We start from the raw sequence: 26,291 nt of genomic DNA, 5'->3' as shown, positions 1-26,291 counted from the left end.
CGGTCCTTCCCAAAGAAAATCATCACATCTTCAGCTCAGCCTCCTGTCTCCAAACCAAACACCACAGCAGGTCTCACTGCCATCTTGTAAACTCTCCTTTTCACGCCTGCTGATATCCTTCTGTCACACCTTACCTCTGACAATCGTCTCCACCTGCTCCACCCATCCTGCACTTTCTTGTGCACTGTCTGTTGCCTTGGATGGTTGATGCCAGATACTGAAACTCTTCTACTTTCACGACGTCAACTCGATGCGTCTTCTTCTTTCTGTCTGCCACCCACTCTCAGCACAGATCACCATGTTTTCTGTGAACATCAGAGCCTACGGTGACTCGCACCTGGCCTCATCTCTCAGCCTGTCCACTGTTAATAGTAATAATAATTACTGTTATTATCATTATCAACAGTAGTATCATTAAAAGTAGTATTACAACTACTTTAACAAAATAATTTCCAAAATATGGGACACATGACGTGTTTATTTGACGTATGACGTAACTTGTAGTTAAACAGCCTTCAAAATGTATTTGAAAAAAACTGGTCTGACTTCACCTATTAAAAAAAACTGCTGTATGTTCATGTAATACCACAAGATGGCGCACTGAGACAGCTTCGTTTAACCAGGTGAGTCATTAAGAGTTTATTCATACCGATGAACTCCACAGAGAAAACATTTTAACAGTGTGTTTAGTGTGGACTGCTCACCTGCTGCCGGTGTTCTGGGAATCCATCCTACCTGAACAAACATCCTACACAGCTGGGAGCCAGAGGTGGAGGGACGACGGCTGGAGCTCTTTGAGAAGTGGACCACACAATAAGTAAACGAATAAAAGACGTAAATACACGACCCATCTTTCGACCTTTGCCTCGACGAAGCAGTGAAATAACCGAGATCCCTCTGTGATCCTGTGCGCATGCGTCTCCAAATGCAGAAAAAACGAAGATTTGGCGCCACCTTCTGACTATTTTTTTCCTAGTTAAACGTACACATCTTAAGAAAAAAAGAAGTTATAATTACAAGCTACAAGTATTTAAATATTTTTAAATAAAAGGTGTGACTCATTGAAATAAGCCCATCTGTGAGAGCGCAGCCTCAGAAACAACAAATATTACCTGTGAGGCTCACCAGGTCCCCCCTCTTGGACGCTGATTGGCCAGAGAGATGTCGTCTCAGTACTCAGACAAGCGCTCATGATCATAAATTTTATTTCATAAACTATATATTTTTATATTTATGAGCTCTGAATTAGACAAATAAGTAAAAAAAAAAAAAAAAAAAAAAACCCCCAAAAAAAACACACAACACAGGCAGCAAATCCCCACAGTGGACAAGACGTGACAAAAAAAGTAACATTCAACATTTAGATTTCAAAATAAAACGTGACACACACTGATAATTGGATTTTTATTGAAAACCGATGAATTAAATTAAATGAATATATTAACAAATGCCAAAATAACACTGGGATCCATCCCTGGGAGAAATATAGTAAACTAGAGGAGTGAACTTAACATAATTTAACATATGGTGATGGAGCGCCGCGTAACACCTGCATCCTCTCACACTGCTTGTTTTTTGTAACTCTGTTTTCAGGTCGTCTTCAGCGATGGTGAAGTCTCACCGAGGGTCAAATATTTAAGGATGAGGAGGAAGGGCGAACAGAGGCACTGCGTATAGTCCTAAATGATGAGGCTGACACTTGTGGACATTAAATTCCCTTACATGAAATGTGTGCTTTTGAACACGGATGAATGCAGAGTGCAAAAATAGATTTTGCAATACAAAAAAAAAAAAAAGATTGTCACTTTGTTCTTATTATTTTTTTTCCACACAAACACTCTCTGATCGACACATGCACACTTTTTTTTTTTTTTAAAGCTTTTGGTGCCCAACAAAAGGCCGAAGCACGCAGGTAGTAACCTCACCAGTGAGTTTCCCTCTAATCCAGTTACAGTGCTCCATGTTCAGGTATATAAAACACTCACCAGCACCCTCTGTGACCTCACTATGACACAAACAGCACTCGGCTCACTTTGCACACATATATACTGCACATTCACACAAACACGTGGTGTACACAAGCACAAACACAACAGTAAACAGACATAGGAGTGACACACTGACTGTAACGCACATTAACTGACTGCATGTTTTTCTTTTTAAAAAAAGGAATAAATGGTTTGTATTGCTTTGGCCTGTTCTGTGAGCAGCCAGCTCGTGTCGCCGTCCTCCTGCGGTCACGCAACTGCGGAAGCATCAGAGAGAAGACGACAGCAGGGAGGCGGTGGGGAACATGGCGGATGTCACAGTGTCCGTTTCGTCACTTCAGTGTTCGGACATGTTTACCACCGGGCTCCTCGTTTCCCTGGTTTTCCCTTCTTGGCCGAGGCTTCACGTTAGAACCCCCACGTGTCTTTTTGTGCCGTGAAGTCCGACTCCTCTTGGTCCCATTTGCCGGGGGACAGGCACTCTTCAGTGCTGAAGTCCTGAGGGTTCACCCCAATGTCCAGGACCTGGGGGTTAGTGCGAGACTCAGCGAGTCTACAGAGACAAAGAGGAAGAAGAAAAAAAGAAATTTTATTAGCAGCTTTGGTAAAACCATAGACTGTACATAAAAGATGGGCATGGCTTCCATCTGAAGCTCTAAAGATGACTGGGGTGCTGGGGCAGAATCGCTGAGATGGAGTCGGCAACGTCTGGAGGAAGCTCAAAGGAGAAATGTTTCTCCTCTGTGCTGACAGGACCCGGTTGACGTTGCTCGGGGTCTAATTAGGCTTCCTGGACTATTTTTGAGCTTCCACCCAACTGGGAGGAGTTCGCCGGAGAGATCGTATCAGGTTTGGGAATGCCTTAGGACGCCCGAGAAGGCCCTGCTGAAGAAAAGGACATCTGGAACACTTCAGAGGATCAGAATTGATAGACTTGGCAAACCAGTGGGTGACGTCATAGTGGCCATGCCCATCTTTTATATACAGTCGATGGATAAAATCTGAGTGGCTGTACGGCATGGTCGGTACAGTGTGTACAAAAAACAAGAAGATGAAAATGGACATCGAATTTTTAATGAAAATGATTAGAAAATAATAACAATGTGGCCAGATAAATGGTAAATGGCCTGTATTTTATATAGCGCTTTACTAGTCCCTAAGGACCCCAAAGCACTTTACACATCCAGTCATCCACCCATTCACGCACACATTCACACAGATGTGGAAATGAAACAAATCCCCTGCTTAAACAGCCATAACACTCTAACACGAGCCCCTCTGATCATAAACAGAAGGGCTTATTTTTACTTCATATGAACGTGCCACTCTCAGTCTCTGTGTTAAAGCCAATGCATGTGAGGCAAACACTCAAACATCTGTGATGAGGACGTGGACAGAGTAGAGGAAACATCAGGATCTGTGGCAGAGACGTCCCTCATACTTTTTAAACAGTGAAATGGTAAAAGAGGGAAGGCTTCCTCCTCACTTTGCTCTAAAGTTAGTTGAGCTACGGTTCTGTGCTATGTTAATGGTTCCTGTCATGAAACATGATGTGGAGACATGTGTCTGGGATGGCCTGGATGATCACGGCTACCCACACAGATGAGCAGGTTTAAACAGTAAGGTTGACGACAGGACGATGAGGTGGACGTCACAACATCCAGTGACATGATATTATTACCTGAGTAGGATTCAAAGCTATCCAGACTGCGGCTGAGGGTGCAAAGAAAACATCATAAGTCAGGCAACACTTAAACTCCACAGTCTCCCGAAAGGCCTAATTATAAAGCACCTGGACTGATCCAGCCAGCAGAGGGCAGTGCAGAATCTCAAATCCCAACAAGAGTCACAGCTGACAACAGAGGCAGTGGAAAGACTGGTGACAACTTAAAGGAAAGCTCTGAATGCTTGTCATGGCTCTGTTTCTCTGTGTGTGGGCATCTTGGCAGCTTTGTTTGGATCCACCGAGCTCACCTTCAGCCTAGCAGGAAACACTGCTGTGCTGATGGGAGGCTGATAATACAGAGACATGAAACATAAGTGAAAGCCACGTAACGGCCTCGATCGGTTTAAAAGATTTTGGAACGACACGTCCATCACTGTCCTCAAACAACAACGAGGGGTGCTGCGTCCCTTCAGTAGAACTCTGAGACTGTTTCAGACGTGCGCTCCTTTTAAAAACCATCACTGTGGGAAATGTTACCAAGTGTGAATGCATGCTCTCACTTTAAGAGTGAGCAAGTTTCTGAGCTGAACACGATTATTTAGGAGCATGAGAAAAAAGAAATAAAACAAAAAGTTCAAGTATTGCTTGTTACTTCATGTACTGTGAAACATCCTGCAGTTTCACAACACTGTGTACTTTGGCTCATTCTGGGGATCAAACCCGGCCCTTTGAGGGAACAATCCAGCAAACTGGAGGGCATAAATTTAGCACTTATAGCTGTACTTCTGTCAGCTTTACACTCTTCTTACTGACATCACCTATGGCCATCTAAAGCAAGTAAAAGATAAACCATTAAATAACAGTTAGGTTCCAATGCATTTCTTAAAGACAGACATTTAAGACAGCAAAATGTCTTTAAAATGCAGAAAAACTTCACTTATCCTCTGAGATTTGGCATGAAGTTAAAACTCATTTACAGTGAACAAAGGGGAACAACTCAAAGGTGCTTTTCTTTTTTTTAAATTAAAAACGTTTACAATACTGCGACTAATCCACATTACAGACCCTCTGACCACTAATCTCTGCTGCTGCTTCTTTAATCTGAAATGATACCGAGCTGTTTCTTAATCAGACAGAGCAGTGATTAAAAAGTCACATTTACTGTGCTGTAAACAATCCATTAATCTGGAGCTTATTTCACTCCTCGTGCTAAACTGTAAACCGTAAATAACTTCATTACTCAGTGACATCCTCATTCACAGACTCAAATTGCCTCTAATTTTTTCCTTCTCTCGCTCTGACCCCACATCAACCAGCACAATCGGCTCCTCCTGACAGACAAAGAAGTCGACCTTTCCCTCGGGGAACCCGAACTTCCAGTTAGCGGATGCATCTCTGCTGATGCTGGGAGCATCCTCGTTAATCACAGAGAGGGCGGCTAATGGCGTTAGGGTGTAATTACAGTGTGCGCAGACGAATAATCATCTGATAACGGGGCTAAAATGGCCTCTTAGTGCTTGATTACAGAGACTGAGACGTCCATTCGCCCGCCACTAAATGAAAAGTGAGAGAATGTGAGGCCCACTGCAGAATTAAGAGGGAATGAAAAGCAGAGCCAAAGGAAATAAACGCAGTCGTAAAAGGCTGAACGAGTCTTTATGGCAGTCAAATGAAAAGCTGTAAACATTTGCAGAGTGCAAACTTGACAGCAGACCACCGCCGCTTATCAGAGAGGCCTGCCGATGGAGCCCAAATTGAAGCATCAGTCACAGCGGCCTCCAGCTCCACTCTGACCAGTTTGTTGATGGTACAGACAGACGTTAAGCAGAGACAACGGACTTCCCGGTCAACCTTGAACCTGAAGACCTCGTGTTTCCTGTGCTTCATATTCAAGTTCCTAGTTTGACGTACAGTTAAGAAAACATTCAAAGTTTCAATAAACAGCCTGAATCTAAACAAACTTCCTCCACATTTTTGTTTCGAGTCAGTTTTCCAAGTACAAATTATCCTTTCATTTTCATTCCTTTCAAAGCACTTTTGTTTTTTTATAGCAGTTAACTACTTTTTTTCCTGCACCCACTTTTTAATTTAGTTTTTGGTTTATTTGAACTATAAAAGCCTCGCTCGGTATGCACTCAGACGTCTGCTCTGTTGAAAGTGGCATGTGTAAATGTTCCCTGGTCCAACCTAGTAAGATATCAGAGTTAGATTAACAGCTGTGAGGGCAAAAAGACTTTCCTATGCAACTAATTACTACATCTTCATTGGGCTTGGGATATAAATACCAAGCAATCCGTCTTCTTTCTCCCCCTCGTAGGAAAACAGTGTGTGGCAATCGGAGCCTAGAAAGGCAGCATGACTCAGGGAGGGTGTCAGCTGAGTCAGGGACTGTAAACTGAGCCGGGGTGAGTCAAGCGGAGGGAGAGGCAGTGTTTACTACAAGTGCAGCCCAAACTATAGACTCCTGATCCCAAAACAGCAGCTCATTAGAGCCTGAGCTTCAGGGAAAACCCAAATTAACTCATCTCCTCACCTTGAGAAAGCCTCGTCCAGACCGTCCTCCAACTCCTGCCAGACAGAAAACACACACACGCTGGTTAAATTCAGAGTTTTTGTCTCATGAGGTGATAACAGTCCTTATTTATGATACATTAACATGCACAAAGTCTCCTCTATGCTCTCAGGAGGTTGAGTTATGCTGTTTGCAGCCCCACACCCTCGCCAGTTATTTGATAAGGCCCGTTCTGTTCAATAGGCTATTGTGTGCTTCATCACGGCAGCGGCGCGGCTGTAGAAAACACTCCTCTGAATACAACAGGTACAGTACATCACTCGGATGCTTAATCACCGTTTCCAGCACGCCAGTCTTCTTATCAAGCTTAAACAGCTGAAACGTACTGACCAGCCCTTCTCTCGTCTTACCCATACAGTATTGTTGTTCTCTGTTGCGTGATTATGCACCGTAAAGGGATCCGACTGGGTCTGCTTTGTTCCTGAGTGGGTCAGCGCCGCGTTCGCTCCCTCAGCCAAATCCAGAAGTTTCCCCGTAGCGACCTCTGAAAAACAAAACAAAGTTCGTAACATTAATTTACTCCTAAAAACCGCACGGGCACCTGTGACGGTCAACAAACACGAAGAGTGGACACGTGATTTTTCTCATCTTCTGAGGGCAAGGGCTAAACTGATCTCAGTAAAAGTTCGTGCTGAAGGTCGACGATGGGCAGAGACCAACACAATCATATTCAAATAAACCAAAAAGCTCAGAAGCAAATTAAAAGACGAGACTCTCGTCCAACACAGGAGGCGGTTGGAACTCAGCTGATGGTTAATAGATTACATGCGGTCAAAGTTTCAAATATCGATGTTCTCAGCCTTAAAAATAGTTTGTTATGATGTCATAGAGAGATCCATCTGTCCATCTCCCACTTATCTGAAGAAGGCTACTGTGGCAGCAGGCTATTCCATACGTCCTTCTCCTCAGCCAGCCAGCGGAGGAAACTCATTTCAGCCGTGTGTCTGGGTAATGACCGGCTCTTTTGGTCTTTACCCAGATTTCATGACCACGATGAAAGTTGAGATGTAGATGGAATAATTAATCAGAAGCTTCCCATCAGTCGTTATGAAGATCTCAAGATACTTAACTCTCACCCAGAGTGAGAATTTCACCTTTTTTCGTACAGAACCATGACAACCTGACGAATCGGCACCTTATCATAGTGGCGGGGTTTGTGCGTCCCTGTGATCCTGATAGCAAGAGCCTCTGTTAGGGTCTCCCATGCCAAACTGGACCCTCAGTCTTGGAGAGTAGCTTCTTGGGCCATAGAGACATGGTGATCTCAGTCACACCTCTGTGAGCACAGAAGCCCCACCCCTTTCTGTTTCTCAGGGACAACCAATCAGAAGACAGTTGATTTAAAGTAAAGGCCATAACAGCTTGTTTGTTGGGGGCTGTGTAGCAGCTCAGTATGAAATAAATGCTAGTTTAAAATGTGAATCATGCAAAGCTGCTCTAGTTGAGCCCAAGAATGAAAATATGTAGCTGGAAATGGGCAGAACAGCCCCCACACTTCTCATCATCAAGCCTCTAATGCATCTCATCAATTCAGCCATATGTGGCACGTCACTTAGTGATAAGTGAGCACGCAGTAACCCCACGCCTGACTACGGCGACACTGCTGAACTGTAATGGGATTGGCTCGTAATGGCCCTGCCCGATGATTAATGCATGTCAATAATGTGTGTCAACACTAATTTCAGTCGAGTCTTTAGGCTAATGTCACCCTCTGAGAACAGTAAAACCACAGTAACTCTTCTAATGGTGGGATATAAATACGCTTCAATTCTTAGCTGACCTTTTTACTAGATTTTATGCTCCTTAAGGGAAAATGGTCCCGTATAACTGAGTCAGCATGCAATAAGATTTTCATTCAGTCTTTCCTGTGTGTCAACAGAAGGCATTCAGACCGTCTGCTGTTACGAAAGAGGCAATATTGTGAGACAGTCCTTCACGGGGAGGGAAGGACTCATCTGATGATTAATGCCGCTCGCTTAAAAGCTTATTTATTACTTTAGTGAAGGACAGGGTCTGTGAACAAACAGGTTAGAACTAATTAATCAATCAATTACCTGAAAGGCGATTAACAAGCAAACTATTTTTAAAGTGGATAAATATTTAAGATGATACCAAAAGTTTTTGTTTCTCTTGATTTTAAATTGACAGTTGTCTTTTTGACGTCTAAGGTTTTATAGATCAGGATACCACAACAAAGAAATCATCTACTCTTCGATGAACAACAGCGTTCCAGTCAGACTGAGGTCTGCACTTTGTCTGGGCCACTGCAGCACCTCTATTCTTTTCTTTTTCAGCTAATCTGCAGATTTGCTGCTGTGTTTGGGATCACTGTCCTGTTGCATAACACAATTTGGATCAAGCTTTAATTGTTGGGGAGATGACCTCACATCTGACTCGGGAATACTTTGAAGCTCACGAGAGAGAAGAAGCTTTCTCTCGGTAATCCTTCCAAACAAGCTATACTTGCTCAGTCTTTGCAACTGTGCTCTCATGAACTTTAAACTTTAAGTGCTAACTGAGGCCTGATGAGTCTAAGATGGAGTGATTTGGGGCTTTTGCTGGCTCTTAGTTTATTTGCATGGTTTGACCTTGGGGTGATTTTGCTGTGGTGTCCACTCCTGGGAAGATTGGCAGCTTCCTGAATGTTCTCAGCTTGTGAATAATCGTTTTCACTGTAGAATGATGGACTTGAATTTGTTTGAAAGTGGTCTTGTAAAACTTCCCAGATTGATGGGCAGCAAAACCTGCTTATTTAAGACCACTGCTGATGTTTTTCCTCCTTGGTATTATGTTACCACACCTGAAAGCTCCAGACTGGCCTTTTATAGATGTGCTCACACTTGCTGATGATCAGTTAATCGAGTACATTTGACAAGCAGCACCTGGCTGCTGCTTACCCTCTTAATTCCTACAGAAGCAGTAAGAACTTTTCCACACACTGCGTCTGCATTTTAACTTAGTTTGACTAAAATACATGTTTTTTTGTTCAGTTCCATAATTTTAGGACCAGAGTAATTTGTATTACACTTTGATACGTCGAGCCTTGGAACAAGCATGTACTGACTGCACATGCTTGTTTAATGCTGCCTATCTCTTAATCACGGCTGTTTTACTTCCAGTTTAAATAAAGACTAAAAAAGTATTTAATTTGCTGCTTCATATCGTGTCACAGAACTATGCATAAACACTTTAGTGCTGAAACTTTTAACCAAGAAAATGATCATCATCTCCTCCATCAGATTAAATTATAAGGAAACTAAGCTCTACTTTTAACCTTGTGAAGAGGAAGAGACTGAGAGGATGATTCATCTCCTGCAGGCAAAAATCCCCCAACAATCAGGTTATGGCAGGACGTGGCATTTACAGGCCTGGCGCTGGGAGAAAGTCGAGGGTATCATGTGTCACGAATAAAGCTGACTCACCTCCGACAACGCCACTGATCCCGAGAGTCTCTGACACGCTGCTAGTCCATCAGCCACACAGTGAAGAGCAGATAAATGTAAGAGCTCTGCTGTCCCCGATCACTGCTTCAGGGCTGGCAGTGAAATCTCCAGAGCACAGAGCTTTACTCTGCTGTGAAATTATGCTAATTTGCCTCACAGAAATGTGGTCCACTGGCAGCTAAATGACCCACCAGAGGGTCAGTAGGATAATGTTAGTCCAAAAAAAGCCTCTCTGTTTGCAAAATCTCTGCTTTGTTGAGTCTTCTCACAGAGGATCATCTTTAAAGCCCGTGTTGACCATGAAGCGCTGCACGTGCAGCACTGCAGAGCCAAATAAAGCATCAGAACACATTAAGGGAGCTGCGCTTCTCTGACGGGAGGCCTGCTGGCTGAGCAGGAGTACAAAGCTGATGTTTTTAAGACTTTCCTGGGAAAAAATGCCCACTCCAAACAAATACCGAAAGGATCGGGTCGGGACAGGGAAAGGCATGCGCAAACACAACATGCACAAAAATAAAGCATCGTGAAACAACATGATGCTGTTCGTGTAATTTATTCCCTGGATGTGGACATGTATGGGATTAATAATGCCTTCAGGTCGTCTGGCTCAGCGGATGTTTAGGATCTGATCGAACAATGGGGGCAACAGAAACGTGAAATTCTTTCATGCTTTCTAAAGAAACAAGGCTGTAATTGTGCTTCCAGAGTCAGGCGGAATAACAGCATGATAGCAGCCCTTTGTTTTCATAAAAATGTCAGGGGAATCGCTGAACCAAGATTCGGTTTAATGCATCCACAATGACTGCAGTGTGGCTTTATGTGTTCAAATTAACCAGATCATCAGCAGCGCCATTATCACCACACGTAAACCCCTTAAAATGTCACCTACTGTTAACTTTTGTCATGTTAGTGAGACATGGTAACCAAGGAAAAGCAGACTGTCATCAGCTGACCTGCAGCCTCGATGTAGGCCAACCTTTGACAAGTGGCTGAACACTCTTCCGTCCCTTGAGGCTACGATCGTTGCGACATGGAGAGAGAGACAGAGAGAAAGAGGAAGAGAGAAAAAGATGTGATGATGGGTGACGTGACTCACCTCCTCCCTTCAGGCTGCCCTGGCTGGCCGAGCTGTCCGACTGAGAGCTGCTGGCTCCTTCCCCGTCTGAACTCGACTTTACTCGTTTCTCTTTCTCTGAACAGAAACACAAAGCAGGGGAGAACAAAAAAGACAAGAAAGAAAATGAAAACAGTGCAGTCAGTGAGGACAATCTGTGATTCAGGAAGTTCTAACCACAGGGCCAGAGTGGTTGTGCTGCAACGAACAGTTTGCCTTCAAGCAGCTCAGATGTGGTTAAAAGTTTCACTCAACAAGCATTTCAGTTTAAAATGTTCACAAATTCTATATTCATTATGTGCAAAGTGAAATATCCCAGCGCATCTTTTGCTTTAATTTTGATGATTATCGACATGCTCCATGAGGACAGTAAGACACAGAAGGTCACTGCTGAAGAGCCTGAAAGCTGTATCGAAGAATATTAATCGAGAAGCGCAACAGGAAAAGGTGCACAAACAACAGAGACGACTGCAGACTTTAAATGGTTGTAAAGAACAGTCGATTCAAGAAATTTGGAGAGCATCACACGAGCAGGCTGAGGCTGGCGTCACAGCATCAAGAGCAACAACACACAGCTGTTTTCAGCAAGGAGGCTACAACCGTCTCATTCCCAACATCACCAATCCTGAACCAGACATTATATCAGAAGTGTTTGGTTTAAAAAAAAAAAAAAACAAAAAACAAAAAAAAACCCACTGGATGGTTGCTCAGTGGCTCAAAATCCTCTTTTCAGATAAAAGATGCAGTTTGGAAACTGAGGTCCTGGAGTCTGAGGGAAGAGGCTCAGAAGCCAAAGTCAACACAGCGTGACCCAGGAGGTTTTAGAAAACGTCACGCTTCCGTCTGCTGACGAGCTCTCTGGAGATGCAGATTTCTTTTCCCATCAGTAGAGGAAATTTGCAGTAGTACCAAATGTGTCCGGCCTACCAACTCGTCTGACCTGAGCCCCACAGAGAATCTATGAGAAACCTAGAGGAGCAACAACTTTCAACAAATGACCATATTTTTCAGACGTTCGATATTTCAGCGTTGAAAATCATGTCATTTGTGATTTTCATTGGCTCTAAGCCACAATCATCAAAAGTAAAACAAAAAAAGCTTGAAAGATTTCACTTTAAGCTTGATTAATGAATCTTTTCAAAACTTCTGCTGCTGTACTGTTCCCAAATGTAGAGGCTCAATTTTTGTAATGTCAAATAAAGGCAAACAATTCCCCCCCAAAAAACTCTTTGAATATGTTAAGACTATTACTGAAACCATCTGCCAGCTACAGCAGGGTTTGTAACCGTAGCCTTTAAACAGGAGCGCCTGGGTCTGTTAGATACGTTCCGCTGGGGCCAAACACTCCTGCTGAGAAGTTTCTCCATGCACAGCAACAGCTCCCTGCGACTTCCCGCACAACATTTCTGTTAATCTCAGTCCAGCAGAGCAGTTTCAGGGCCTGTGTTATTCACACATGTCAGAGCCACAACTTCAAACTGCACTCAGAGTTAACTGAGGACAGAAAACGCTTCCTTTAGGCTAACCCTGGGAAATACACTGGGTGCATGTCTGTGACGCCATGTCTCAGACACATCTTTGTCCCACTCTTTGCACGGTTTCAAGTCACACCAGAAGCGTTTTAGGATCTTTTAGTGTTTAAATTTCCTGCCCTCCTCACGTGCTCTGTACAGCTTGAAGCAACACGGAGGTGAAAACCACGTCTGTGGGGCTTTCAATGTGGACCTGAGTGGATTTGATCAGCTCCAGGATAGCTCCTGAATAGAATCTAGGACTTTCAAGTAATTTATTAGACTTACAGAGCTGTACTGGACACAGCATTTGACCTGAAACATTATAAAAGGAACAGAGACGGGACTAAATAAATCCTGGTCAATGATCTATGCGGGGGGGCTGGAGATGATGGTTGTCCTGCAGCTCCAGAAGAGCCAATCAACAGTCTAAGCAGGAAACATGTTAGTAGCTGTTTGACGGGCACATTTCTGCATTTGCAAACAGAAACATGGCTGCAGAGCGTAGTGGTACAGATATCACACTTTGTGGCAAACTGTGTTTTTACACATAACAACAACACAAAAGCCATATAAATATTTACAGATATCAGACGGTAATTAATCCTAATCTGCCTGAGCTGTGTTACATACGACCAAATATTTCACCAGTTCTATGAGGGCGCTGCTGCAGCTTGCACAAGCGCATGTTGCAACTCCTCTGTGGCATGCCACTTAATGAGCAAATCTCTCGCTTCCACTGATACGCCTTTGAGCTGCATCCTTTGTTCAATCCTATGGTCTATATGTGGAGGAACAAGAGAGCATCCACCAACCCGAGTGCAGCACAGCGGCTCACAGAAACCTCTTTGACACAACATCACATTACAGAACTGTACACGCAGCTAAAGGCTCAAACTGGTTTCACTCAGTCCTGTTTTAAGGACTCTCGCACACTTTGAGTTTCACAAGTGTTTTTGAATTGTGTTAAAATATTTTAAAACTTACTGTTTCACCATGAATCATCAGAATTACACAACTGCATGTGAAACACTGCACGGAAATCCGTCTGTGCAGAGATGGCAAGTACTCGTGTGCAGTTTGAGAAATCTTTCAATGAGCCCAGTGTCGTCACACGAGCGCTAACATCACTCTACCTGATTTTCACACCTCCGTTTATTTGGGGCCAATCACGGCGATTCATTAAGTTAAGAAAGCCAAAATATTTTTTTGCCACTTGTTAAGCAATTCTGTCCAAAGTTATAGTTCACAGTCTCTCCTGCTCTTTCACCTTACATGCGTATTCATGTCATACATGAGGAAAGGTGTGCATTTTCTTTTCACAGATTCGTGACTGACCCCGCAGCCCATGACCACTTCTCTTCAGCCCACTGTAATCTGGTTTTCTTCCATTTAAGTGTCCGTCCTGGTTTTTCTTTGGAGTTTCTCTGCCAAAAACACTGATGCCCGCTTTCATTTATTTTGTGGATTTTCTGTTTTCGGGGCAGACTGCTTTGAGTTTTCTGTCTTGCAGCTTTGATGTGTTTCATAAAAACAGCCGTTTGTTAAGAAATATTTGTGAGTCATATCTGTGATTTGTGCATTTGTTACAGTTTACAAACAAAAAAGGAAGCTGAAGGAGAATCCTCGAGATTTATAGATTCAATAATTTTTGTGGGCCGGCAAAACATCCATAGGCCTCGATTAAATATTATTTCAGTCCAATTTGATTAAATTGGTCAGAAAAAACAAATAAAATTATCAATTTGTGAAATTAACCAAAAACAACTGCAGCCTTGAAGTTTTAAAAATGCAAAAAAAGAGAATAAAGTTCATTAATAAGAGGATTTACTTGGTCTTTTTCATGTTGTTATACAGCATTTTTAGAATTCTATATACAAACTCTTATTGTTTTTTATCATTTTTCTGTCCTTTTAAATTTATTGAGCCATTTTATATCCGTATGTTTTTTTTTATTGAGTTATTCCACTTTGTTTACAGGCTGTGTTTAATGTTTTGGCTGTTATAACTCATGAATTCCCAAACTTTTAGCATGAATAAAGTTCTACAGCTCGTCTTAAAAATAGATTATAGAGCTTTATTCAAAAGTCCGCCTCACAGCTTGAGATGAAATGTCGCTTTCTGCTTTTCTAACCACAACTTTCTTATACGCACCGTCATTCTTGGTGCAGTGAAAATAACATTTCCCATGAGCCCGGGTCGCTTGGTAATGGCAGCGTTAGAAAAATTTCCCAGGGCACCCGTTTTTTTCTCTCCTGCAGATCCTCACGTGTGCACTTTTCAGTCTGCTGCTAAACATGGAGCCAACTCACAGATACAGCAGTTCAAAGCTTGCTGTAGTGTTTGCAGTGAATATTCTATGAAGGCAGATTTATGAGCAGAGACGGGATCTGTAATATACAGAGGAATGTGGGTCAGGAATGTGCAGAACCACGGTGGGTGGTGGTGGAGAGCTTGTAAGAAACAAGCAAACCACACAGACATGCGGTGGATATCTCCCTTCCTGCCCTCATCCCCGGGGTCTTGCAACTTTAATGAAAACAGACTCCAAAGGATTTTTTTCCTTCTCCCCATCTCTCTTTCTTCTTCCCTGTCACAAGAGAGCACCACGGCTTCTTTATAAAAAAACAAAAAAATTCCCCTCCATAACCCCACAGAACAGATAAGTCGTTCAATTAAGCGACTTCACCCACATTAAAAATTTGAGGTGAGAAGTGTAGAGCGAGGGAAGGAGAAGGATGGGGCGAGTGAGGCTGTCTGCACTAAATTGCACGTTTTAATATTCGACTCAGAAATACAAAAAAAGACAAACGAAGAGGCGTGAGGCGAGGAGTCCGTGGCCTTCATTTTGATGGGGGGAAAATAAAATAATCCCCCGTCAAAATGGAAATGTGGCCACAGTGGAATCTCCACAGTAAGAGCAGAGGAAGCTGTGGAAATGTTGCAGGAAAGAAAGAGGCGGCTGGATTTTCAAACAGAGCAAGCGTGCGTCTCGAAAGGACTGAATAAATAAGCACGCCGTCGCTTGAGACGGGATCAATGACACTGACACTGAATCTGTCAGGAGGCTGAGCTCCCGCCGACACACACACACACACACACACACACACACACACACACACACAATCATTTTCTCTCTCACACACTCGCCATCCAAACACCCCTCCCTGCCCTGCCTTTCATGCTTTCTTGCCCCTCTCTTCTCCTCATCCCCATCCCCCTCCGTCGCCCTCCTCTTCTCCACTCCTCAGGAAAAAAAACAAAAAACAGAAGAAGCGATGGATTTGGATGGAGAGGGAATAGAAAACAACTAAACAGTGCATGCACGGGGAAGGCAGGTGTGACAAGACGACAAAGGATAATCACAAAATTCAAAGAGCACTCACAGGGCGATTCAAATGTAAAGATTAGAGAAAATGGTTGAGGGGGCGCCGATGCAGAAACTGATATTATGTGGCAAGAATTGCTCATTTACTCTGGAGTCATACGTGCAGAAAATTACATGCATGTTTCTGCTGAGCTGAGGAAACGCCGGCCTCACACAGCTCTCTGATTGGCTGCCGCCTCCACGGTTCCTTTGACACTCACACCTACTGTTCAACTGGGTTTTAAAGAGGCTCAACACAACTCAACAAAAATATAAATATACTTTATTAGCTTCCGTCTAAATTTCTATTTTCTTAATTGTTTTTGGTGGAATTTCTCAGCTTTGGTGGCAGGTTTGTTGATGGAGGCAGGCAGCTTAGAAAACTCCTAAAGGTTTATACATTTATTTCTGTATTAAATGTGTACTGTTTGTGTATTTTCCCCACTACCATCTTCCCAAGCTCAATCTTTCTGTGTTTTTATTTTTTACATTCAGAGAGTCAGGTCCATAAATATTTAACTTTTGTAATATTGCCTCTGTTCTCCACCACAGTGGATTTTAAATCAGATGGTCCACATGTGGTTGAAGTGCAGACTTTCAGTTTCGATTCAAGAGGTTTAACATAAACATGCAATGAACTGTTTTGAATTAGGGACTTTTTTAGGGCTCAAAATTAACTGGACATAGTTTTAAACAGAAGCACGTTGGCACTCAATGACTTACTGAAATCTAGAACTCGTTTGCATCACCTAATGCTGTGTTTCCTATGCATCACCAAATGCATCACCAAATGCATCACCAAATGCTGCGTTTCCTCCCTTAAGCCCCTCTGCATTTACATTCATGAAGGCATTTCCTGAATGTAGACTTTGACAATGATGTGCTTTCCTCTTCGAGGGTGTTCTTGACTTGGTTAGATGCTGCGCAGCTGTTGTGCAACTCTGTTTTCATGCATTTGTCTTCTGTGGCGTTTCCAGCCTTTTGGTGTTGCTGAGCTGTTCGGTGCATTTACCATTTTTACAAAAATAGTAAATGCACTAAAAACGAGTTCACTGCTTGGAATCAACTCAGCTTTTCTCTACTTTGTCATGAAACAATGTTGGAACATGCCTGGTCTGACCATGAACCTACTCATCCGTCAACTTTCCAATTAATTTTAACCTCTGTGAATAAAAATGGCTGTAATTTTTAAACAGTGCAATTATATTAAACCTCTTAAAGCTGAAAGTTTGGATGAAACTCCACTGTGGTGGTGTGCAGATGCAAGATTTGCATCACTGTCTGAACACTCACTGACATAACTGTATGACTTCATGCTTTGCTATGCAAAGCGTGTCGTGGGGTCAGCTTTGCATGAACAAAGAGCCCAACAGTTGATCCAGCGACTTGCTGTTTTGCATATTAAAGCAGAAATGCACATGGAAGTGAAGTAAATGCAAAATAAATTGCATTTACAGAGTAAAGATATGAAAAATTGACTGCAATGTAATGTAAATCCAAAGTAAAACAACGTACTGGTGCATTTAACAGCTTACACATTTGAGTTATGTCTCAGTTTGGCACTTTTGTTCCTCCGTATGATAAACTACATGAGAAAAATCCCACTTCCCACACATCTGAGTCTTTATTTTGCTGTAAAAGGAACAGAGAAGATCTATTCTAGTCACCGCACCTCTGCCCCAGGCTAATCCTCCTGTCCACCCCTCCTCACACTGATACCTTTAACTGTGAGACTCTTTAACCATGACTGAGTTGCCTTTAATAACCTGAACCAGGTGTCTTTGGCTGGTGATTTCACCGCTGTGCAGGGAATCGATGAGGACATCACTGTGTGAGTGAGAGAGATCACAGGGAAAGCCAAACAGATCTCCAGTATTTCACATGACCTCTCTGGAGGGTGTAAAAGCCAAGTGCAGGAAGACAGAGAGGAAATTTTCTGTGGTGATGAAGAGCGACCATGCGTACCTTCTTTGGCAGCCTGCCAGAATTCAAACGCCACTTTGAACGCCTGAGCCACCGTTAGAGTTACCGCCTGGGCCTGTTGGGACGGAGGAAGAGACAGAGACAGGAATGAGGGATGAATAATACACGATACGCATCTCATGCATTACAGGGAGGAAGGGAAGGTATGGCTGTGACACAAACAGGAAACGACCATCGACATAAGAAGGATTTTCTTCACAGATACTCGGAGAGAGGGAAGAGAAACTCGCGGACAACACGACGAGTTGTTTATGCAACTGGGAGGATACGTGGCCTTTTGACCACAATGAAATTAGTGAGGGGAAGGAAGAGGAGGGAGCGGCTCTTTCGGCAAAACTCCAGAGATGGTGAGAAGGCCGAGAGAGGGATGACAACCTGCTCGCCTTTCATGCTCCCGCTCCTTTCTTTTCCCGACTTAATATTTACACATTTGCATAAATACAAGTAAAGTGGCAGCGCGGCTACTCTCAGGTCTCTGAATAAACTGTTCTTCATGTGTGGCCAGGTGGCCAGGTGCAGAAGCTGCATGTTTTACCTGAATACAAAATTTCATTAAGGCTCTGAAGCTGCAGTGCGTGTCCTTAGCTCACATTGCATTTATTCATAGAAAACGTTTTGCAGTAGATTTCTTTGCATTATGAGAAATCTGCCTCTATAATGCCAGTTCCTTCACTCAGGGATTACATTACATTACATTTATTACATTATTACATTTCTAACCCTATCCATGTCATTTCCTGTCTTCCAGCTGGGTAGGCTTTAGTCTGATCAGCAGCGGTGCTGGTGGTTACATTTGATCATTTCAAAACAGTGCTAGTTTTTTAACAGACCAAAAAACAGATTTCCCAAAATGTTCAATTTATCTTTAAAATAAAGCAAAAGACAGGAAGTGTTTAATACATCAAGTGCATATAAATCACCTACACTGGTGTAAACTGGAGGCTGATTCTGTTATTTTTTGTGTGTGCCAGGGAAAAGAAAGAAACCTTCATTATAAAAACTAATTGCTATGACAGATTAACCTTTTATTAAACCTTCTCTTATGTCATTACTTATCGAGCAGATTAGCACAACGACCCCGCTGAATGAGGTTTTCGCCTTTTTTAAAGTGATGGGGAGCTTTGTCCTTCCTTTATCCACCCCAAAATGTATGTGAATTATAGTGTGGACTAGAGATGGACCGATCCGATATTACGTATCGGTATCGGTCCGATACTGACCTAAATTACTGGATCGGATATCGGCGAGAAATAAAAAATGTAATCCGATCCATTAAATATCAAAAAAACACCTCACAAAACTTGCGACATGGCGTAACTCGGCTCATAACCGTAGCACGTCGGAGCAGTATGCACCACGTGATTGAGCGGCTGTGTGTATTTGTAGCCTCGCTACCAAACCAGCATTTCATCTCCGAGGAAGTTATCCCAGAGAGAAGTAAAGCAAGTGTGTAAGTTCATCTCTGAATGTTTGTAAAGCATTCCCACATTAAGCTTAACAACCGATATATGGAGCGACTGCCTCTCTCTCTCCCTCCCTCTGCTGGTGCTACTTCAATCATGAAACTGATTAATGATCAGCTGATCGGCTTTTCTGTCGCGAGTCCGTCGCTCTTCTTTGTTTTTGGCCCACTTTGCACCAGAAAGAGGAAACCAGCGGCTGAACAACAGCAGCACCTTTAAGCTTGATAAGCTGTTGTTAGAATTTATTTAATATTACTTTCTACACCAGGATCCTTTTCTACGTAGCTGACGGCTGGTAACTGTGCAGGGGCGGATCTAGCAAAGTTTGGCCAGGGGGGCGATAGGGCATGAACAGGGAAAAGGGGGCACAAAGACATACTTTTCTTTCTTATTCTCATTTAAAATGTCTAGCTTTTAATAAATAATTATCTGAATCTTACACCCAAAGTTTTAATCTGATGTAAAATGTATAGAAGTCCATTACTGTATATAGTAACTGTTAAGTCTAATATACCCTAGTAAGCTATAGTACTGTTTCCTTTGGGAAGGTACCATCTGTGAATTCTGCAATTCTGTTGAAGAAAGATGTTGAATCTATTTAATTATTCTTGAAAAATAATTTATTTCTGTGCATTTTTTCTCACCCTGCATCAAATTAAAGTTGATTACATCGATTAAGCATCATGAGGTGGAGGGTGGGGGGTGGTTCTCTATTTTTTTTTGCTGGGAGTTTGCAACCCTATTAGTTAGGTTGCTTAATATTTCTGCTAAGTACTCTTTAAAATACCAGAATAGGGAGGATGGAGTAGGTTTAAGTTTATTAGATTGATCAGTGTTGCTGAACTATGAAATATTTTGGGTGCAGTGTATTTTTTACATACAGGTATAACAGAATAGCTTTAGTGTTGTTGTTTATTTAAACTTGAGTATGAACTTATACAAAATGCAGCAAGATATTAAAAAAACAGTTTTATTGATTAAAAAACACACTATATCGGATTAATATCAGTATCGGCAGATATCCAAATTTATGATATCGGTATCGGACATAAAAAAGTGGTATCGTGCCATCTCTAGTGTGGACATTAAGTTACGGATCAGGCCTTTTTCCTGGGCGAGCGATCCAAACCACACAGAAACATATTAATGACTAACCTCTGGATCATCTCCAATCCTGTCTTTTCTGAGGTTTGGTTTATTTTTGGCATCTTCTTCCTGCCATATGATGGTGCCATCAACATGAACGACATCTTCATTATGCTAATGTGTGTATATTAGCCTAACCGTAGCTCAGTTGCTGGCATTTATTTATAGCAGTGCTGCTAAACCCTGTGGGCAACACCTGGGCAAACAGACACCGATCATTTTATTGAAGCTGAAAGAATCTGGACTGTTTTGGGGCTCAAAGAACAACAGGACTCAGACGTCCTGTCGCCCAGCGACAGTCGACAAGCTCGACGTCAGCTACCACCTCGGCTTTCACACAGCAGGAGGCGTTTGAAAAACATCAACTTACTCACCATTTTCCTCTTAGCGCAGAGGAAGGCGTGACACTCGAGGGTCTCGTTGTGCTGGCTCTGGACGATGTAGGCAAACACTTTGTCGTGCATTTTGTCCGCAGTGCAATATGATATTCTGAAACAAACACACACACACACACACACACATTCAGAAAGCCTTTAATTTAAGAGTCATCTGGGATTAAATGAGACTATCTGCTCTAAGCCCTTAAGCTATTCCAGAAATCTGACTTAAAACTGCCCACGTGATCAAACACATCACACACACTACAGCTGTGTGCAGGTACACAGCTGGACAAAGTCATAAATCTGAAAGGGAACGTGTGCGGTGTTTGGTTTCTGTTACTACACACACCCACAGTGTCAACCCATAAATCATAGTGGGGACATTCCATATAAAAACCAGTTTAATCTGGAAAACAATCAGCTGCTTTATGGTACAATAACTCCAGTATGTTTAATGAAGCCGCGCAAAATTTACCACGAATATTTTCCGATCTTCTAAGCTCTAAAAGTACATTTGCATTGAAATTTATGCTGTTTCATTTCAGCACTTTTGAGACATCACAACTTCATAAATACAGGAGATATCTACATGATTTTTATAGAGCTGAATCGGATGAATTTAACTTCCACTGCAAGCATCACGATCTAAGGTCAAAACCTCAACATTGTTCAAACAGCAGTCCTTTAACCCTGCTGGTACCCTGGATGTATGATGGGATTTCTGATCATTCACCGGAGAAAATTTTCAAGTCTCATATCACCGTGTGATTGAAGGAGCAGCCATCCATCTTAAAACCTCTCTTTTTTTACCCGGGGCACTTTTGGAGCCATGATTCCTTCTGTGTTCACATAATTTTCTAATTTTCTTTTGACAAAGAGCCCTCATGCTAATAATTTCTCTAACATAGTTTGGACATAACATATCACGGCTGAGCTAAAACTGAAGCTTCAAGAATCCTAAAACTCTGAGCTCACAGATGAGCCTCAATCACAGAACTACGAGCCAGGAGATCAGGACACTGCAGCTGCATGTTCCCCTCCAAACATTAAAAAAATCTCATAGCAAAAATAAATAAATAAATCAGAAATGCTGGAAAAAGTAGAGCAGATTTGGAAGCACAGAATTTCGCCTTAATGTAACTGGAGGAGCTGTAATTTCACTGTATGCTGGTAAAATTTTGCATGGCTTTGTGAGATATGCTAAAGTTACTGTAATAATTTTATAAGAATTTGCTGTGGCCTGGACTCTGTGCAGAAAACGTGCACATGCAGAAGGTCATCTTGATGTGAGAATCCTCTGCGTCGTCTCTGTCGCTCTGGCACGTCAGTCTCAGGTGCAGAGTATGCTTTCAAATTAAGCCATAATAGCTTTGCTCCACTATTTGATCATGATGCCATCACTCTAACGCCAAAGACACGAGCGCGTCGGCCATTCGGGGAGGGGATACCCAAGATGATGGAAGAAGGCTATAATGAATTTCTGCCATCTGTCCTTCCTTTCTCCTTCGCGCATCATCTTCACTGTGCGATAGTCACACAGTCTGCTAACCAACGACTGAGACATATAAAAGTTTGGAGGGGCGAAGAATCACAGCTGTGATCTGAGGAACACAACCGAGATTTACGGGCCAATGTTTAGGCAGGAGGGCGTCGGGGAAAATTGGGTGTCAGGCAAATCCGTTTTTTTTATTGGATGTTCATCTTCTTAGCAGACGTCTGGCGAGCAGATACAGCCGGCTGCTTTACGTCTGAGCTCCATGCTGAGGTCACAGCTGGACTCACCCGGTGCAGCTTTTTAATTACTATAAACTATTTATTTCTTCAAATAAGCAAGTTATAATTAACGCAGCGTTTTCCTGGAGATCTACAGAAATAGAGGGTTGGTGCTGAACAATGACGCCAACACGGACGTCCCAGCTTCCTCTGACATCCACTTGAGTTCAAGTGGACATTTTAACAAGTAAGCACGCTTACAGCCTGCAACCAAACTTCTTTATGGCCTCTTCATAACATCTCAAATAGGGTTGAACTCATCCACCTGGATACTGCAGTTACAGCTGTAGCTGGGACATGCCCATGACGTGTCTTAGGTCCTTTGAAAAAAAAACAGTAGCAACCACTCCTGGTGGCGGAGGGGTTTGGGTGCCCGAGAGATCCCAGGAGCTATAGCAAATCAGTCGTGAGTGAAGAGCAGCACCAAGTGCGACTCACGAGCATGCTATGGAAATGACAACTGGAGGGTCCAGAATCCTGGCCTGCACCAGAGACACCTCAACCTCCAGGCTCAGTGAAAACGAGCCACATGAGCTCATATTCCTGTAGCACACCTGCGTGCGGAGCTGCAGATGTGCAGTGCTTTGTGGCAGTTGAAGGCGGCCGCCTTGGAGGGCCAATCCCGGCTACTTAAACTAGCTTTAATGGAGTAACGAGGTTTGTTGTGTGGATATAAAGGTTTATGCAGCATTTGTGGGACTGCTTTCACTTTTCAGACCTGGAAGCTCTGTTTTATATGGAGTCTATTAGTTAAATAGCGAGAGAAAGATATGAAACAAAAGAAGTTAGCTGTTCTAGCTCCACCCTGTTATTTGGCTCTCCTATCACCAGCTTTAACAACACCCACACAGCCCATGGGAATAGGAGTGTCTACTCCTGCATCTCCCCAAATCCCACAGTGTATAAACTGCTGAAAATCGGCTCAGAAATCACAACTTTCAGGTTTTCTTCAGTATCCAGTTAATCCAGTAATAACAGGACATGCTGTCAGCTCTTCCTGCATCATTTTAATATGAACAAATATGGAGCTCAGGGCTAAAACTGTAGATCCCTGCATAATTTTCTGAAACACATTTTGCTCACTTCCTCCAGGACGTCCTTGGTTAAAGAACCATTGCTCACAAAAAAATGATGCAAATTAAAGAAATTCTTACGAAAAGATTTCCATATTTTAAAGAGCAAATGAGGAATTGATCTTAATGTGTTTGGATGCACTTCCAGCTTCCAGCAACACAATTAATCAGCTGAGTTTTATCTCCACCCAACCCTGTGACATCTGTCATTCTGCCTCACCCTCCCTTTGCACAACAGTGAAAATGTTAGCCAAGTTTAGTCCAAAAAGAAAAAAAGAAAAAGAAAAACTGCCTGGAGATGGAGAGACTAGATTTTTAATATAGATAAATGGTGCATGCTGGAAAATTAGCTCCATCTTGCACAGCTAGGCGACAGTTGTTCAGTGATAAGCGATGCAAAATTGAACAGGTGGGGAGACTTTCCTCTCAAATAAAGCCAGAAACACGACTTGTCAATCATATGGCTCCATGATACCTTGAGAAAACGGTCAATAATTTAAATGTTGTCCTCAATCTGCCAGCTTTGAAAAGAAATTAGTCAAGACGGCCCACATTCATGCTGGGAACAATGCTGGAAAGTCCCATCTCTCCTTGATTTGTCAACTCATTTAAGTGGAATTTGGGAAAAGTGAATCCAGCTCGGGGCCAGCAGAGGCGAGGCAACTTTTACATGCAAGCTCTGGCAGGCAAGTGAGATCTTAAGTCAAGTGTGTGTAAGAGACATCTGAGGTAAAAGCTCAGACACACAGCTCCCGAGAGCACTGAGACTGATTAGAGACAGCGCTGATAGACTCCTACCCTCCCTGCTTCTCCCACAGCCTTGGGAGCGCCACACCTCCTAACACTCTCATCTATCCAGTGATAAATGACAGCAAGAGGTGGATAACAACTTTTGCTTTTATTGTGGATGATAAAGAGAAGCTTAGGGTGAAACTATTTCACAAATCCAGACAACCTGGTCAGGTCAGCGGCACACAAGGTTTGCCTGACGAGGTGAAAGAGGCAGACTGACCTGTATATGGAGACGTTTTCTATCAGCTGGTTTGAGGCACTGTCACGCAGGATGATTCCACGAGGGGAGACCGTTAACGAGACTTTCTGGAGCTTTTTTCCACTGGCTTTGGCCTGGAGAAAGGAACATGTAGAGAGCGGACAGGGTGGAAAGAGAAAGGGTGGAGGCCACAAAAACAAAAAGAGGGAGAGTGAGTTTGCTAACAGAAGAAAAAAAAAGGCTAAAACCTCAGGTGCTAATCTTCATTCAGCATGGGTAAAAATAAAAACTACATAAAACATTAAAGTGGCATATTAGACCCACTATCTGGAGTGGACTGGAACAACCAACCTTTTAAATGATAACTTCTATCTCTCGTGGCACTTTTATTCATATAAAGAATATTTTAGCTAAAAAGAAAAAAGGTAATTATATATATTTTCAAGTTTCAAATTACTTTAAGGTTGAGATGCAGAAATGCTTTAAACCTTCCCTCCCTTTCACTCTAGTATAGTAATGTCAAGACCAATGTTCCCTCTAAGCTGCGCACGTGCGCAATTGCGCACTGCTGGCACGGTCTCTGCGCACAGAAAATCTGCGTTGCGCACAAAAAAAAATCGTTAGCTTCATAGCATAAGTGCCTAAGTGCCTAACACAAAAACATGACTTAGGCAATTATGCTATGAAGCTAACGAAATCTAACCTGAATTGAAATTAAAATTAAAACTTTAACAATTCTGTTTTGCAGTGTTAGTCAGTAAGTGACTGGCTGCTCCTGTATGGGATTAGAACGATGCCACCTTATCCCATAGTCCAGCCAATGATGCGATTCACATTCGTATATACGCAGCCAATCAACGTTGACAGCCTATGACAGCGTCCTTATGTGCCGACGCCGGTGTTTTAGCTAGCAAAGCGGCGTGGCTGATGTGCAGTGAAGCCACATTAATGACAACGTGTCCAACCATTGGAGATGTGAGCAGGACAGACGGAACAATTGACGGAAAAAGTGTGGACTTTATACCAGTTTTTAAATTGTGTTGATCGGCCACGTAAAACCAGAGTTATGATAAAAATATCTGCAATGTTTGGTTTTCTTCCTGAATACTATCGTTGTTTATATTTACTGCGGAAGAACGGTAAAACGCGGCGTTTTATAAGGAAAACGCTCGAAAGCACTCTCCGCCTGTGAGCAAAAATAAAACCAAAACCCCCACCCTTTCCTATTGGTCGAAAAAAGTACCATGTCGACCAATCAAAAAAAATGATATGGCAACGTGGCATCTAGTTGTTAAGAAACGGGGGGAAGTTTTAGGAGTGACGGCGGTGTTCTGAGATGTGAGAGATTTGAGACGTTTAGCGCAAATCTTGTGTAGTTAGTGTGTAGTTAGTGTGTAGTGTAGTCAATAGTTTTGTTGTGTGTGTCAGAACAATGAGGCGACTGCTGAATGTTACAGGTGTTACAGGAGTGATACATCTCCTGTTGTCAGGCCTGCAGGTATCAGGCTGTTGTTCTCCTTTATCTCATAGTGGACAGAAATTATTTTTTGGAGTGGCACAAATAATTTGTGTGGCATCAGATTTGAAGCAGAACAGCTGATTGTTCTGTAAATAGTTTGAAATGTTTATTTAAAAACGCCTTGGCTGCATAAAAAAACAGCTGCAAAAAACTTTGTTGTTTGCCAAACTGAGTTACTTTTTTGAAGAAGTAACTATATAATTAATTGCCCAACATTGGTCATTATATACTGTATTTGGCAGACAGAGTTACAGGACTCTCTCTCAGACCACAGACTCATAATACAAGTCAGAGCTTTATGA

The 26,291-nt window shown here is 42.6% G+C and overlaps 1 protein-coding gene across 2 annotated transcripts in view; it reads right to left on the bottom strand.

The window, feature by feature from the left end:
* Positions 1-1,390: 1,390 nt before the first annotated feature.
* ldlrap1b (low density lipoprotein receptor adaptor protein 1b) overlaps positions 1,391-26,291 on the bottom strand; it is a 48,378-nt gene continuing 23,477 nt past the window's right edge. Inside the window, exons 3-9 of one of the 2 annotated variants that reach the window (XM_031728108.2) lie at positions 24,492-24,604; positions 20,628-20,742; positions 17,627-17,699; positions 10,766-10,861; positions 6,577-6,710; positions 6,188-6,222; positions 1,391-2,541 (exon numbers count right to left, since the gene is read on the bottom strand). In XM_031728108.2, coding sequence (XP_031583968.1) covers positions 2,397-2,541; positions 6,188-6,222; positions 6,577-6,710; positions 10,766-10,861; positions 17,627-17,699; positions 20,628-20,742; positions 24,492-24,604 — 711 coding nt within the window. In that variant the 3' untranslated portion in view covers positions 1,391-2,396. The remainder of the gene's footprint in view (positions 2,542-6,187; positions 6,223-6,576; positions 6,711-10,765; positions 10,862-17,626; positions 17,700-20,627; positions 20,743-24,491; positions 24,605-26,291) is intronic. The other variant, XM_031728109.2, reaches the window with a different exon arrangement.

Source organism: Oreochromis aureus, linkage group 19, assembly GCF_013358895.1.
Source record: "Oreochromis aureus strain Israel breed Guangdong linkage group 19, ZZ_aureus, whole genome shotgun sequence".
Lineage (NCBI taxonomy): Eukaryota > Metazoa > Chordata > Actinopteri > Cichliformes > Cichlidae > Oreochromis > Oreochromis aureus.
This window is presented reverse-complemented; position numbering and strand designations above follow the sequence as displayed.